Source organism: Trifolium pratense, linkage group LG7 (assembly GCF_020283565.1).
Source record: "Trifolium pratense cultivar HEN17-A07 linkage group LG7, ARS_RC_1.1, whole genome shotgun sequence".
Classification (NCBI taxonomy): domain Eukaryota; kingdom Viridiplantae; phylum Streptophyta; class Magnoliopsida; order Fabales; family Fabaceae; genus Trifolium; species Trifolium pratense.
Window position 1 is genome coordinate 24,993,979 of NC_060065.1, and position 17,799 is coordinate 25,011,777.

The 17,799-nt window shown below is 34.8% G+C and overlaps 1 protein-coding gene and 1 pseudogene across 10 annotated transcripts; both read right to left on the reverse strand.

The window, feature by feature from the left end:
• LOC123896117 overlaps positions 1-17,799 on the reverse strand; it is a 66,832-nt pseudogene that overhangs the window by 35,886 nt on the left and 13,147 nt on the right.
• On the reverse strand, positions 809-16,012 carry LOC123899723. 10 transcript variants are annotated; one of them, XR_006805725.1, is made up of 8 exons: positions 14,646-14,720; positions 14,367-14,485; positions 13,431-14,065; positions 13,174-13,298; positions 12,456-13,053; positions 4,569-4,801; positions 2,962-3,103; positions 809-2,856 (listed from the first exon to the last, which is right to left on the reverse strand). XR_006805725.1 is itself a non-coding variant. In XM_045950935.1 (6 exons), exons 3-6 carry the CDS (start codon positions 13,636-13,638, stop codon positions 11,622-11,624), a joined length of 414 nt encoding a protein of 137 aa, XP_045806891.1. In that variant the 5' UTR covers positions 13,639-14,065; positions 14,367-14,485; positions 14,646-14,720; the 3' UTR covers positions 11,001-11,621. The 10 variants fall into 10 exon arrangements, 1 of the variants encoding a protein (XP_045806891.1); XR_006805724.1 differs by lacking the exon at positions 13,431-14,065 and having other exon boundaries at positions 14,390-14,485; XR_006805727.1 differs by lacking the exon at positions 13,431-14,065.

Sequence of the window (17,799 nt, forward strand, 5' to 3'; positions counted from 1 at the left end):
GTCATTTATTTTATTTTTTGGCAAAGCCACCTAGAAGACTGCGCGACTAATGTTTAAACAATCTCTAGCATGCATTTATGTTGGCTCTAGATTTTCCTACCCAAGCAGATTATGCAAAATATCTTATTTTTCTTAACAATAAAAGAAGACCATACAGGAAGAATGAAAGGAAAGTACACATATTTCTTACCACAATTTCTTAATTCAATACCATAAAACCAAAAGTTAGGTCACACAAACCAAACCACGAAAGCTCACAATTTCAGATTGGAAAAAAAAGAAAAAGAAGTAAACCCTAGGTATTGTGCGTCGTTTGAAATTTGGTTGCCAACAAAATTAATACTGACCTGGAGACCATAGATTAGCTACTCGTAAAATGAAACTGACAAAAGTAGATGCTAAGTATCCAACATAGACTGAAATGTAAAGAGTCTTAGAAGAGATAACCCAATTAAAGCCTGCACATGATGTGTGACACAATTTTGGCTTCCTCCTAACTAACAAAGGAGTCCCGGACCACTATAACCAAAAGGATATCTTTTTAGGAGTATCATTTGTATCAATCATCATCTAAATCATTAATAACAATCGAAACCACTCAAACCAATAAAAGAAGATAATACAAAACCTTTTCCGACGACCAAATCATCAGACAAACATAGAATCGTGTAAACTTTTGCACTGTCAGAATTCAGATAAAAAAAGTCAAACATAGAACAAAGAAGTAAATCGACTAGACAATAAGAATAGAAATGAAAATTAAAATAGTTCACAACCCAAGTACATGGTAACAAACCTGAGGCTTGATGCTACTTAGAATATTATTGTTTCAAAACAAACTACACTACAGAAAACAACGTGTCATATATGTATGGAGGTCTAAGCCAGAACAAAATCAAAAGACCAGAAAAGAATAAGAATACAAAACATGAAGATCAAACAACAGAAAGATAGAACCAGTAAAAGAAGGAACCAGTGTTCACAAATTACCTCCCTGCAGCATCGAAGGAAATAAAATATCAAGAAAATATGCATTCAAAAGCGATGGAGTTATTGAAAACTAAAATAATTAAAAAAGAGAGAAGCAAATCAAAACTTGAGGTCTCCATGCCTTGATGAAAGATCAACATTTTTTTGATTTTGATAAACCATGCTGCAGAAAAACAAGTTCACGGTTCAATTTGAGTGTAATGTAATCAAAGCCCAAAAATAAAAATCAGAAAGAACGAATGGTCAAAGAAATTTGATTATGCATCTGTAGCTATCATCGTTTTTATTATAATATCAAATTGTTCCATATATCCAGAAATCAGCTACCTGCAATGTATAAACGGATATTTTGATATTCTTTTATGTTCAATAGTTTGACAAGATATATCAAAAAAACTATATGGAAACAAAATGAATTTACTAGAGATCACCAAATTAAAACTTTACGCTCAATGTTCTTTGTTCAATTTATCAAGGCGAAATCGAAACATCATTGCCCACTGCAAAACAGAGAAACACATCTCTCGATTATCAAACAAGAATTATATCAAAAAATAATACAAAACAAAATCTTGATGAGTAAAAGAAGAGTCGAGAGAAGTTTGATTGTGTGAATTCTGAGAGCATATCCAGACGTAAATAAAAATCATATCCTCTCTAGCAACACCTAAGAATAAATAACAAATCATGAAATTTATGCTCTCCGAATCGATAAATATTGAAACAAAAAGAATTTACTAAAGATCACCAAATGAAAACTATTGGCTCTGTGCTCTTGTCCATTTTATGAACGCATTCTAGACATCAAAATCTCTTAGCCCGCTTCAAAACGGATAAACGCGTCTCTGGATTACCAAACAAAGAATTATATCAAAAAATTATACAAAACAAAATCCTGATGGGAAAAAGAAGAGTCAAGAGAAGTTTGATTCTTAGAAAAGCATATCAAGACTTAAATCAAAACGATAGATCAACATCATGTCCTCACTATCAATTTAATATCATGGTGTGCTCAATATGAAACGTCACAATTTAAGCCTACTAAGCCTACTTCAATACCAGAGGAGTTTGTGGGCCAATGAAACAGGTCATCATAACAAACACCACCTAACCAAGTTGTCGAAAATCCTTACCTTGGGAAGGGAAGAGTTACTCCAGAATTTTGTATGTTAAACCACGGAGTAAAACGTTACACAAACTCACAAAAACTTCAGCACTTGAAGAATATGATAACCTCACCATAAGCTTTCACAAAGGAATCAAGTGTGGATGCTGAAACAACTATAATGAAATGTGAAGAATTCAAATATGAGTACAGATCACCAAATTAAAGCTTAGAAAAAATATGTACCACAGCCAACTGAACATCATGGTTCACGTGTAAGGTTGATTCGTCCACATAAGACACATAAGACGGTGATTAAAAAGGTTCAGTGTTTTGTTTAAAAAAAAAAGGTTCAGTGTTTGAAAAGTAGGAAACTTTTGTGGTATACCAAACCCGTGTAAATCTTACTCAAAACAATACAAAAATTAGAAAACAATCATCATCACTAACCTACCAATGAATAACATAAACTAAATTAAATCAATTAAAAGAAAGAGATTCAACAAATAATATAAGAGAACCTTGTTATTCTCATTAACTGCTGCTGCTTGAGCATTGGCAAGTAGTTGTGACAAACACAACTAAAAGAATCATCAAAATCAAATAGGGGGTCATCATCACTAACCTACCACTGAATAACATAAACTAAATTAAATCAATTGAAAAAAGAGATTCAACAAATAATATAAGAGAACCTTGTTATTCTCATTAACTGCTGCTGCTTGAGCATTGCCAAGTACAAGTAGTTGTGCACAAAAACTCTAAAAGAATCATCAAAATCAAATAGGGAATCAGAGATGGAATCTCAAAATCAGAGAAAAAATCACAAAATCAGAGAGAATGTGAGAGAGAGATAGGAAAAGAACCTTGTGACAGGGCGATTTGGCTTGACTTCAACACCTTTTAGAGTGACCACATTTCCAATATCAAGAAGTGATCTTCGGTTCCTTCCTTAACCTGCTGCACCGTTCTCTTTCATTGGTTTCCCTCCCCCCACTACAGCATCACCTATAACATTGCAAAAAAACGTTGAGTCTTATTCAAGGTACAATAAACTCTGAGATTGAAACCAGCAAGATGGAAAGCAGCTTATTAGGTTTAAGAAATCAAGAACATAAAACATCAGAAACAAAAAAGCAACCAAAACCACCAATGCGATATAATATACAATCATGAGAAAGATAGAATAAAATAGAGATAGAATAATCAAATCTCAAGGAGCCATGCTATGAAGAACTACCACACAGTAGAAGTCACCACCAATTGGAGATCACCAAATGAAAGCATAACAATAATGCGAACATGTGTCACAAGTCACAGCCAATTGGAGATTCTGGTCCTCTATGTGAAACGGTACAAAATTTAGGCCCCCCACCTATACCACAGACAGATCAAATAAAGCACCAAAGCAACTCAAGTAAAATTCAGTGTAGAATTCCTCATTCAAGGGGAGGGAGAAAAGATATACTTTAGAATCTTATATGCTTCAGCTCTAATGTTCCTCATGCACAAACACAAAATCACCAACACTAGCAGGACACAACAAGTAAAAACATGACAGATCCCAAAGCTCAATTAAATGGAAAGTAGTTAACCTCAGTCTGCCACTGGCTCCAAAGCACACGAAGCATTCATAAGCCATCCAACAACCACACAAAACACTCAAAGGAAATGCAAAATTAGATGCCAAGCCAAGTATCAAACAAAGACTGAAATGGCACAATTTAGTCTTACTAGAAATGACCAAATTTAAGCAATTTAACAGTGGGAATTACTCGACGCACCCGATGGATCATTGCAACGATTTTCCGTCAATATGAAATGACACAATTTAGGCCACTGCACAAAACTAAAACATACACAGTTTCTCAAGAATGATACAAACTTAATAAAACAAATGCAGGACAAGAATCTGTAAGAAAATATAGTATTAAGGGAAGTAAACCCCCAACTGATTATAATACCCGGCATAGTCAAACATTCATATATTTACCTCTTTCTGTAAATTGGGAAGAATAAACAATAAGAATTAATATTAAACTTAACTCATTGATATTATAACGAACTTAATTGTTTCAACACATAAAGTCAGATCAAAGCCTAGAAAAAACGTACAGAATAATTCAATGACATAATCTACGACGAATTTAGACTTATCCAGAGCCAATAATTGTGAATGACGTATCATAAAATTCACATAATAGCCAAGCTAAGAGATGTACACCAGAATCATATATATTCAACTCCTCTTCTTGAAAAAGACAGATATACAGCGGAATCATAAATTCTAAAGCTCTCCTAATACTCAAATTCCTAATAGTACATACATACTCATAACAAAAACTACTAAAAAGAACATGCAAATTCATTATTCATAAAGAATCATATGCATAGCAAAAATGAATTAAAATGCATGATCCATAATATAACACATCTTTATGTCAAAGTCATATGTATACAACTAAACTCTTACCATCCTCTAGATTTCAGCTTCTACTGCATCTATGCCTTGGAATTAACATCTGCTTCCTTTTTCTTGTGCACAGTCTTGTCTTCACTGTCCTTTTCATCTGATATTTCAATGACTTCAACAGGCTTTGGTTTTGCAGTGACTTTCTTCTGAACAGCAGGTTTAGGGGCCAATCTTTTAGCCACTGCTGCAACTCCATCAACAGCAGCAATAGGAACATTGGCACAAGCTTGTTTCTACAATTTCAAAACATTACAAAAAATCAGTAAACAACAATCATAATTAAACTAAATTAATCAAAGAAAGATTGAACAAATAATATAAGAAAGATTGGCAAGATCTTTCAGAATAACAAAATTCATGAAAAAAAAACCAACCCAGAAATTTTTTTCCTTTCAATCCCCTTTGTAAACCCCAAAAGTTCCAATCTTGGAACAAATTATTGAACCCCAGAAAAGAATTAAACCAGAAAAATTAATGAAACATCAAAATTAGTACGATGATTGAACAAAACACGTGAAAAAGAAACCAACCCAGAAACTAATCTTACATAGAACTACCTTGTTTCAACACACTAATCTGCCTAAAACAGGTTCATATAATTCAATACATGTGCAATCATAGCCTGAAAAATTAATTCCAAACAATTCAATGAACAAACCAGGTTTTTACCAGATCCAATGATTGTGAAAGAAGTGTCACAAAACTCTATAATATTTGAAACAAACACTGCTGGGATAGCATCCAAACACCACATCGCTTTATTTGTTTTTTTGAAAAAGCCGTCGTATTCAACATATAATGACTGCACTTGGATGCAATGTCTTAGGATGATTATGTTGGTAAAGAGATTGTCACCTTTGTCTGTATCTTGCAAGCTTGTCCATATCAATCTGTGTACACAACTAAAATTCGAAAAAATAGTGTCTTATAGATAAATAAAATAAAATCAAGATGCTAAGAATGAGGCAACCTCCAGAAGCACTCCTTTTTGACGGTAGTGAACAGAAAAATTGCCGGCATCCTTTAATAATCTACAAAGGTCCTGAGAGTCGAGTTTGTGCAATTCCTGTACTGCTGGCATCAATTTTAACGTCTGCTCAAACAAATAAATGGAAATTATTTAAATTCCTGTCATTAAAACAGTTGATGTCATAAAAAAATAGTATCATGGATCCTAGTCACAATCAAGTGGTTACTGTCTGTATAACACTACCAGATGGTTCTTCCTTAGCAATGATCATTCTTGCAAATTATTACGAAGACAAAAAAGCCATGTGTCAGCAAAATAGACCAAGGAATTTTGAAGCATGCATATATAACACGGGTGATCAATGATCCAGTATGCATGAGTAAGCATAAGATAATCGTTTCTTTTAACATTGAAAAGAGAAACAATGTTTATGATAGTAGACCTACAATACATCAGAAGATGCAAGTAGGGCTCTAATAGGAGAATTACTAGGTCTCTCAGACACTTGGGGTACCAATACGGCAATACCATTGTTAAGATACGTTAATACCATTCACAAGCTTTTGAGATAGTTGGCTCTAGATATGGTATCAAAGCCTTAATGAACAAGTGGTCTAGAGTTTAACCTTTGTTACACCCACTCTTCTAATTAAAAGCACAGTTTCTTCACAAGTTGTCTAGACCTGTGCAGTATCAACACTTTGAGACCAAAACCACTCATCTGTCATCACTTAACACCTTAAACTATTATGACTGTTATGACTGTTGCTCCATGACGACAACCATTTCTGTAATTTCCATCCTTGACTTATGTTCCTGTATTGCATTGTTACAGAACTAGGGATTGAGGGTTCAATTCCACAAAACTCTTTTCGCTTTTACTTCTAACGCAATAAAGGGAGATGTTTTTAATGGTTTTAATGTCTGTTGTAGCAGTTATAAATCTCAAACATTGATAGAGGGCCCTCTATTTTTTTATACTACATCTTTGGGTAATGGGAGAGTTTTTGCAACCTATTGGTTAATTTTAACCAACATTTTAGCTAGCTGCACATTCCATGGTTAGGTCACTCATTATATTAAAAGCATATTAGTGAGTGTGTAACATTTTTCAATATGCATATCAGTGATATATGCATATAAGAAGATTAAAGGTAGAATACTATATTTGATGCCAAATGATCCCAACTCCTTCAAGGAAAAGTCAACAATACATACACTCTCAAGATATTTTCCATTAATTTAAGTGCCTTTTATGATAAGGTTATTACAAATTTTAACACAATAAGTAAAATAATATTTAGTATGAGAAGAAATTGGACATGTTTAGTACTGCAAATAATTCCTAATTGTCATCACTGAAATTCTGCTATGTGATGCTGCCATGTCCCCCTTGGGGTAATCAGTTGAGTAAGGTGCACATACATTTAACCAATTAAAAATACGATTATTGCAGAACCGGTAGCATCGTCATTTATTTTATTTTTTGGCAAAACCACCTAGAAGACTGCGCGACTAATGTTTAAACAATCTCTGGCATGCATTTATGTTCTAGATTTTCCTACCCAAGCAGATTATGCAAAATATCTTATTTTTCTTAACAATAAAAGAAGACCATACAGGAAGAATGAGAGGAATGTACACATATTTCTTACCACAATTTCTTAATTCAATACCATAAAACCAAAAGTTAGGTCACACAAACCAAATCACGAAAGCTCACAATTTCAGATTGGAAAAAAAAGAAAAAGAAGTAAACCCTAGGTATTGTGCGTCGTTTGAAATTTGGTTGCCAACAAAATTAATACTGACCTGGAGACCATAGATTAGCTACTCGTTCGTGCAGTATCTGCCTGCGTTGTTTTGAAAATGTAATACCAAAATTCCTAAAGCACAAAAAAAGTATGAGAACCTTTGTCTGCCTCAGGTTCCACGGGCACCCCACACAATCCAACATAGAATGAAATGTAAAGAGTCTTAGAAGAGATAACCCAATTAAAGCCTGCACATGATGTGTGACACAATTTTGGCTTCCTCCTAACAGGAGTCCCGGACCACTGTAACCAAAAGGATATCTTTTTAGGAGTATCATCTGTATCAATCATCATCTAAATCATTAATAACAATTGAAACCACTCAAACCAATAAAAGAAGATAATATAAAACCTTTTCCGACGACCAAATCATCAGACAAACATAGAATCGTGTAAACTTTTGCACTGTCAGAATTCAGATAAAAAAAGTCAAACATAGAACAAAGAAGTAAATCGACTAGACAATAAGAATAGAAATGAAAATAAAAATAGTTCACAACCCAAGTACATGGTAGAAAAATAAACCTGAGGCTTGATGCTACTGAGAATGTTATTGTTTCAAAACAAACTACACTGCAGAAAACAGCGTGTCATATTTCAATTCACATGTATGGCGGTCTAAGCCAGAACAAAATCAAAAGACCAGAAAAGAATAAGAATACAAAACATGAAGATCAAACAACAGAAAGATAGAACCAGTAAAAGAGGGAACCAGTGTTCACAAATTACCTCCCTGCAACATCGAAGGAAATAAAATATCAAGAAAATATGCATTCAAAAGCGATGGAGTTATTGAAAACTAAAATAATTAAAAAAGAGAGAAGCAAATCAAAACTTGAGGTCTCCATGCCTTGATGAAAGATCAACTTTTCTTTTATTTTGATAAACCATGCTGCAGAAAAACAAGTTCACGGTTCAATTTGAGTGTAATGTAATCAAAGCCCAAAAATAAAAATCAGAAAGAACGAATGGTGAAAGAAATTTGATTATGCATCTGTAGCTATCATCGTTTTTATTATAATATCAAATTGTTCCAGATATCCAGAAATCAGCTACCTGCAATGTATAAACGGATATTTTGATATTCTTTTATTTTCAATAGTTTGACAAGATATATCAAAAAAACTATATGGAAACAAAATGAATTTACTAGAGATCACCAAATTATAACTTTACGCTCCATGTTCTTTGTCCAATTTATCAAGGCGAAATCGAAACTTCATTGCCCACTGCAAAACAGAGAAACACATCTCTCGATTATCAAACAAAGAATTATATCAAAAAATAATACAAAACAAAATCTTGATGAGTAAAAGAAGAGTCGAGAGAAGTTTGATTGTGTGAATTCTGAGAGCATATCCAGATGTAAAAAAAAATCATATCCTCTCTAGCAACACCTAAGAATAAATAACAAATCATGAAATTTATGCTCTCCGAATCGATAAAGATTGAAACAAAAAGAATTTACTAGAGATCACCAAATGAAAACTATTGGCTATGTGCTCTTGTCCATTTTATGAACGCATTCAAGACATCAAAATCTCTTAGCCCGCTGCAAAACGGATAAACGCGTCTCTGGATTACCAAACAAAGAATTATATCAAAAAATTATACAAAACAAAATCTTGATGGGTAAAAGAAGAGTCAAGAAAAGTTTGATTCTTAGAAAAGCATATCAAGACTTAAATTAAAACCATAGATCAACATCATATCCTCACTATCAATTTAATATCATGAACTATAGATCAACATCATATCCTCAATAACAATTTAATATCATGGTGTGCTCAATATGAAACGTCACAATTTAAGCCTACTAAGCCTACTTCAATACCAGAGGAGTTTGTGGGCCAATGAAACAGGTCATCATAACAAACACCACCTAACCAAGTTGTCGAAAATCCTTACCTTGGGAAGGGAAGAGTTACTCCAGAATTTTGTATGTTAAACCACGGAGTAAAACGTTACACAAACTCACAAAAACTTCAGCACTTGAAGAATATGATAACCTCACCATAAGCTTTCACAAAGGAATCAAGTGTGGATGCTGAAACAACTATAATGAAATGTGAAGAATTCAAATATGAGTACAGATCACCAAATTAAAGCTTAGAAAAAATATGTAACACAGCCAACTGAACATTATGGTTCACGTGTAAGGTTGATTCGTCCACATAAGACACTTAAGACGGTGATTAAGAAGGTTCAGTGTTTTGTTTCAAAAAAAAAGGTTCAGTGTTTGAAAAAGTAGGAAACTTTTGTGGTATACCAAACCCGTGTAAATCTTACTCAAAACAATACAAAAATCAGAAAACAATCATCATCACTAACCTACCAATGAATAACATAAACTAAATTAAATCAATTAAAAGAAAGAGATTCAACAAATAATATAAGAGAACCTTGTTATTCTCATTAACTGCTGCTGCTTGAGCATTGGCAAGTAGTTGTGACAAACACAACTAAAAGAATCATCAAAATCAAATAGGGGGTCATCATCACTAACCTACCAATGAATAACATAAACTAAATTAAATCAATTGAAAAAAGAGATTCAACAAATAATATAAGAGAACCTTGTTATTCTCATTAACTCCTGCTGCTTGAGCATTGCCAAGTGCACAAAAACTACTAAAAGAATCATCAAAATCAAATAGGGAATCAGAGATGGAATCTCAAAATCAGAGAAAAAATAACAAAATCAGAGAGAATATGAGAGAGAGATAGGAAAAGAACCTTGTGACAGGGCAATTTGACTGACTTCAACACCTTTTAGAGTGACCACATTTCCAATATCAAGAAGTGATCTTCTGTTCCTTCCTTAACCTGCTGCACCGTTCTCTATCACCGATTTCCCTCCCCCCACTACAGCATCACCTATAACATTGCAAAAAAACGTTGAGTCTTATTCAAGGTACAATAAACTCTGAGATAGCCACCAATGAGATATAATATACAATCATGAGAAAGATAGAATAAAATAGAGATAGAATAATCAAATCTCGAGGAGCCATGCTATGAAGAACTACCACACAGTAGAAGTCACAACCAATTGGAGATCACCAAATGAAAGCATAACAATAATGCGAACATATGTCACAAGTCACAACCAATTGGAGATTCTGGTCCTCTATGTGAAACGGTACAAAATTTAGGTCCCCCACCTATACCACAGACAGATCAAATAAAGCACCAAAGCAGCTTAAGTAAAATTCAATGTAGAATTCCTCATTCAAGGGGAGGGAGAAAAGATATACTTTAGAATCTTATATGCTTCAGCTCTAATGTTCCTCATGCACAAACACAAAATCACCAAGACTAGCAGGACACAACAAGTAAAAACATGACAGATCCCAAACCTGAATTAAATGGAAAGTAGTTAACCTCAGTCTTCCACTGGCTTCAAAGCACACGAAGCATTCATAAGCCATCCAACAACCACACAAAACACTCAAAAGAAATGCAAAATTAGATGTCAAGCCAAGTATCAAACAAAGACTGAAATGGCACAATTTAGTCTTACTAGAAATGACCAAATTTAAGCAATTTAACAGTGGGAATTACTCGACGGACCCGATGGATCATTGCAACGATTTTCCGTCAATATGAAATGACACAATTTAGGCCACTGCACAAAACTAAAACATACACAGATTCTCAAGAACGATACAAACTTAATAAAACAAATGCAGGAAAAGAATCTGTAAGAAAAATATAGTATTAAGGGAAGTAAACCCCCAACTGATTATAATACCCGGCATAGTCAAACATTCATATATTTACTTCTTTCTGTAAATTGGGAAGAATAAACAATAAGAATTAATATTAAACTTAACTCATCGCTTGATATTATAACGACCTTAATTGTTTCAACACATAAATTCAGATCAAAGCCTAGAAAAAACGTACAGATGATTCAATGACATAATCTACGACGAATTTAGACTTATCCGGAGCCAATAAATGTGAATGACGTAACATAAAATTCACATAATAGCCAAGCTAAGAGATGTACACCAGAATCATATATATTCAACTCCTCTTCTTGAAATACAGTGGAACCATAAATTCTAAAGCTCTCCTAATACTCAAATTCCTAATAGTACATACATACTCATTACAAAAACTACTAAAAAGAACATGCAAATTCATTATTTATAAAGAATCATATACATAGGAAAAATGAATTAAAATGCATGATCCATAACATAACACATCTTTATGTCAAAGTCATATGTATACAACTAAACTCTTACCATCCTCTTGATTTCAGCTTCTACTGCATCTATGCCTTGAACAAGTTGTACTTCGTTGAATCGGTACCTGTAATGACAAGTGTTAGTGGAAAAAAAGGCAAAAACTTAACATAGGTGAAATAGGGGTTCTAATACATGGTTCATAACAGAAGAACCAATCTTCCTTGCTTCTGGCTGTGAGAACAGAAGTAAGAGTGTGTGATGGTTTCTTCTTAGAATTAAGATCTGCTTCCTTTTTCTTGTGCACAGTCTTGTCTTCACTGTCCTTTTCATCTGAGATTTCAATGACTTCAACAGGCTTTGGTTTTGCAGTGACTTTCTTCTGAACAGCAGGTTTAGGGGCCACTCTTTTAGCCACTGCTGCAACTCCATCAACAGCAGCAGTAGGAACATTGGCACAAGCTTGTATCTACAATTTCAAAACATTACAAAAAATCAGAAAACAACAATCATAATTAAACTAAATTAATCAAAGAAAGATTGAACAAATAATATAAGAAAGATTTGCAAGATCTTTCAGAATAACAAAATTCATGAAAAAAAACCAACCCAGAAATTTGTTTCCTTTCAATCCCCTTTCTAAACCCCCAAAGTTCCAATCTTGGAACAAATTATTGAACCCCAGAAAAGAATTAAACCAGAAAAATTAATGAAACATCAAAATTAGTACGATGATTGAACAAAACACGTGAAAAAGAAACCAACCCAGAAACTTTTTCCTTTCAATTCCTTTTACAAATCCCCAAAGTTCTAATCTTTGAACAAATTATTGAACCCCAAAAAAGAATTAAACTAGAAAAATTAATGAAACATCAAATTTAGTACGATGATTGAAGAAAACACTCACCGCTAGGTTGTTGTTGAGGAACAATTCTTGAAGCCATTGAGAATCTCTCCTTGTTGTTGATTTTTTGTATGATTAATTCTTGAGGGTAGAATCAAACAGTGTTGTTCTCACCCTCACAACCTTCAGCTTTCCATTCCCAATACTAGAGTGAAAACTAGTCAACAACTTAGCACAATCCATTAACTGTTCTTCTGAGTAACCAGTGTACATCTTCAGCGTCTCATTCCAAACAGGACTCTTGTTCAAAGTGCACCTTGCTGCAAAAACTGCTGCAGCAGAAACCATTGATGGACAATACTTTAAGGTAGCATAGTGCATCATCCCCAATTCAGATAGAAAATGAGCCATGTTCTCCAAAGGTTGTTCTTGTTCTTGATCAGAAGGAACACCAGACACAGATGACACCGATGCCGATGCCGCTTTGATGAAACGGGCAAGGAACACGAAAGGTGTAGGCAGTTAATGTCCATTCAAGTTTGCCTAGGATGGTTTTCTCCATGATAAGAATTTGTTAATGAGTGTAAGCATAATCTGAGAGGGTTACAAAGTCATTAACCTCAGGCTGTGAGTCTATGTAATCATGTGGACGGTTCTCATTCTTCACAGTTCAACACATGCACAATAGCAAAATTGAAATCAGATACAGAACAAAATCATAAAGAATCAAAATTCAAAAATAAATATAAATCGTATAAGTCATGTAGTGTTTTTTTGTTACCTCAACTATCTTATAGAACTTGTAAATATCTTCAAGATATTCAACAGCAGCAAGTTCATTGTTAGCATCACCAGCATCAATGTCAACAATTTCCTTTGGTTTGTTAGTCATGTAGATTACCTCTCCTGCAAAACCAAAGAGAAAAATAACAAATCAATCGATAAATATATTCTCTCAAAATCAATGAACAAATATATGCTCCAAGAGAGACATGGACATGTACGACATAACCATATATACTGAAGCTCTCCTAATACTAAAATCAACATTGTCATAATACACTATCAAAGGACACCATTCAGAACAAGTACATTCATAGTTCTCTCCCCAGTACACCAAACCAAAAACACGTCCATGATAATCTCCGCCACAGCTTTCACAGTACATATCCACCCTGTGAAACCCAAATGGAACTCGTGAAAGAATCAAATCTTCAAAAGAGACAAAGAAGCGTGAAGAATTCATTGAAGAGTAGCGATCACCAAATGAAAGCGTAACAACAATAGACTATTGCCGATTCTTGTGCTCCATTAGGTTCCCCCTATACCAAGTTATTCTCCAAAATCCAGTTATTATATCCCAAATCCAGAAACAAATACACACAAATAAAAAAAATTACTAGTTTAATGGGAAATATGAGAACATGTGCTTGCTGTATATTTATTGGCTATCTCTCCACAGAAAACTCAAAAGCAGATGATGCGTGACATGATTGTGTACAAACGTCAACACCAATTTGTACACAATCTAAGAACAATATCCCAATTATTCGAAAACAAATATACATAGACATGATGCAAGAAGATTGAACTAGACACGATGTTGAAAGATTTCAGTTGAATCATATGTAGGGTCTAGGGTGAACTTTCTTTGATGCAGCAGAGACTTAAACCTGTCGATCACTTAATCATTAGAAAATACTGTTAAGTTGTCATCTTATGTGTTCTAGAAAGCGTTACACTATGAAATTAATGAAAAATAAAGATCTACATATTATTGGCACTGTAGTAAAATAACTTATACACCGGATACTTATACAACTTTTGAATCAGTAAATCCAAATAATGATGGATAGTATATCAAATTGCGTATTTTTTTATCTCAATATGACACCTCTAACTTCACAACACATCGAACGTTAAACTAAATGTCACAGATGAAAGAACGCATTGCTGTATTATTAAAACCCGCACCTTTCTACACTATGCGGAGTTACCTCATAAGCTTTGGTCATTTGCTTTTGTCACTGCTGCATATATTTCACTAACAGACTTCTTACAGTTGTACTTCAAAAGAGGTACCCAATGAAGTCCTACACAAGACCAAACAAAATATTTACCATTTACACTCTTTTAATTGCCTTCGTCCAGAAGATTAAAGTAACAAACACTACACAGAACTAATATACAGATTCTCAAGAATCATGTAAACTTGAGAACCAAAGGTAGAGAACAAACATTTTGAAGAATAACCTCTGCCACGGTTGCACATTCATAAAGAGTCTTAGAAGAGATAACCCAATTAAAGCCTGCACATGATGTGCACACTGTCAATAGGTTGAATGTCTTAATGGCAAATTCAAATGCTATGCATTTGTAACTGTTATTTTGACAATAGTAACTACTATTAATTAGTATATATTGTATAATAAATGTAGATATGACAGCTACAGATTTATTGGGCTGATTCAAATGTAATTACATTGTATTTATATGAGACTTCTCCTAGAGGAGAACATACAGTTTTCAGATCAATACTTCCATGAGTCTAACATTCTTTAAATTTAACATGGTATCAGAGCCTATCGGGTCTATCGTTGGCCTTCCGCCTTCCTCCGTCGTCCACGCTTCAGGCCCATTCCGCTGGGCTGAAGCGTGAGGGAGGGTGTTAGAAGCCAACACTCGGTGGGATTTAGTCCCACATCGGATAGATAGGACTCTTGAGAAGAGTTTATAAAGAGGAGGCAATCCTCACCTTACGTCTCTTTCCACTCAATTTACATTTGTCTCCAAGTCTTTCTTTACCTTCTGTTTTGTGCAATTCTGCAACTGTTGATTATCAACTGTGGCATAAGCGTCTTGGACACCCAAACTTCAATGTGCTTCATGAAATGCTAAAATCTGGTTTTCTAGGAAATAAACACACTCCGTCTCTTGATATTATTCGTTTTGATTGCACTCCTTGTAAGCTTGGCAAAAGTAAAATCCTTCCTTTTCCAACACATCAACCGAATGTAACAAAACCTTTTGATATCATCCATAGTGATGTATGGGGAGTGACACCGATTATATCTCATGCTAATTACAAATATTTTGTAACTTTTATTGATGATTATAGTCGTTTTACATGGGTCTATTTTTTGCGCTCAAAAGATGAAGTTTTTTCTACTTTCAAATTTTTTAATGCTTATGTTGAAACCCAATTTTCATCTAAAATCAAAATTCTTCGCTCTGATAATGGGGGAGAATATACATCAAATTCTTTTCAAGAGTTCTTGCAATCTAATGGAATTATATCTCAAAGATCATGTCCCTCAACTCCCCAACAAAATGGGGTAGCTGAAAGAAAAAATCGCCATTTGCTTGATGTTGTTCGCACACTTTTTCTAGAGTCTCATGTGCCACCACGATTCTGGTGTGAAGCCCTATCTACTGCAGTTCATCTTATAAACAGTTTGTCATCCCCGTCAATAAATAATGAATCTCCCTTTAGTCGGTTATTTGGAAAGCCGCCAGATTACTCAACTCTCCGTGTCTTCGGTTGTGTGTGTTATGTCCATCTTCCTCCACAAGAACGCACCAAACTCAGTGCACAATCTGTTGAATGTGCTTTTCTTGGATATTCTCCTCATCAAAAGGGCTTTTTATGTTATGATCCTAATAATCGTCGAATTCGGGTGTCTAGAAATGTAATTTTCCAGGAAAATAAATATTTTTTTGCAACACATCATGACACTCCTTCTACGGTTTCTGTTTTACCATTTTTTTCTAACTCTATTATAAGTCAGTCATCCTCTAAGCCCCTTTTGACCTACCAAAGACGACGTGTTGTCACTCAAAATCAACCAGCTGACTCCCACGGGCCCCCTCAAGATAGTTCCTTGACTGCTGATCCAATACAAGAACCAGAACCAGAACTTGAACTTTTACGACGCAGCTCACGCATTCGTAAGCCCCCAGAAAAGTATGGTTTCTCTAATCCCTTATCCTTGACAGCAACATTATCTAGTGTTCCTATTCCTTCTTCTTATAAACAGGCAATGGAGCATGTTTGTTGGCAAACCGCTATTGAAAATGAACTTCTGGCCTTGGAAGAAAATCAGACATGGGACATAGTGCCTTGTCCTCCGTATGTTAAACCTTTGGGTAGCAAATTTGTGTTTTCAATAAAGCTGCGTCCAGATGGATCAATAGATCGTTACAAGGCTCGTCTTGTAGTTCTTGGAAATAAGCAAGAATATGGACTAGACTATGACGAGACTTTTGCCCCGGTCGCCAAGATGACTAGTGTGCGTACTATTCTTGCTCTTGCTGCATCCCAGTCTTGGCCACTACATCAAATGGATGTGAAAAATGCATTCCTACACGGTGATCTTAAGGAAGAAGTTTACATCAAACTTCCCAATGGTATGCCCACATCTTCCTCTAATACTGTTTGCAAATTAAAACGCTCTTTATATGGTTTGAAACAGGCACCAAGAGTATGGTTTGAAAAGTTCCGATCCACACTACTTGGTTTTTCATTCATTCAAAGTCAATATGATCCATCACTTTTCCTACAAAGGACTCCTAAAGGCATTGTGGTGCTTCTGGTTTATGTGGACGATATAGTGGTGACGGGTTCTGATCAAGAGGGCATCTCTAAAATTAGAGAATTGTTGCATTCATCTTTTCACATGAAAGAGTTGGGTCGCCTTACTTACTTCTTGGGTTTGGAGGTACATTATCAATCTGAAGGCATTTTTTTAAATCAACAAAAGTATATTAAGGATCTTGTGCAACTTGCTGGACTCACAGATTCAAACACTGTTGACACTCCCATGGAAGTTAATGTTAAATATCGTCGAGATGAAGGTGAACTTCTTGATGATCCAACTCTTTATCGCAAGTTGGTTGGTAGTCTCATTTATGTAACAATTACCCGCCCAGATATTTCTTTCGCTGTGCACACTGTAAGTAGGTTCATGCAAGCACCACGACATTTACATTTTTCAGCAGTGCAGCGTATCATTAAGTACCTCCTTGGCACTTCAAGACGTGGTTTGTTTTTTCCTAATGATTCGACACTCCAACTTCAAGCATATAGTGATGCTGATTGGGCTGGTTGTCCAGACACAAGGAAGTCTACTACTGGCTGGTGTATGTTCCTAGGAAATGCTGCTATTTCCTGGAAGTGTAAGAAACAAGATTCAGTTTCAAAGTCATCCACTGAAGCAGAATATCGTGCAATGTCTGCTGCTTGTTCTGAAATAGTATGGTTGCGCGGTCTTCTAACAGAACTTGGATTCTCTCAAGCACAACCAACTTCATTGCATGCTGACAATACTAGTGCTATACAAATTGCAGCAAATCCAGTTTATCATGAACGAACAAAGCACATCGAGGTTGATTGTCACTCTATCCGAGA

Excerpts from the sequence above, each read along its gene's own strand:
- LOC123899723 (XM_045950935.1), bottom strand. The coding sequence starts at position 13,638 with ATGAATTCTTCACGCTTCTTTGTCTCTTTTGAAGATTTGATTCTTTCA. Across the intron at positions 11,804-13,206 it reads TTGCTGCTGTTGAATATCTT|CTCTTACTTCTGTTCTCACA; the intron begins GAAGATATTTAC and ends AACCATCACACA. Across the intron at positions 11,676-11,743 it reads GTTCTTCTGTTATGAACCAT|GTACCGATTCAACGAAGTAC; the intron begins GTATTAGAACCC and ends TTGTCATTACAG.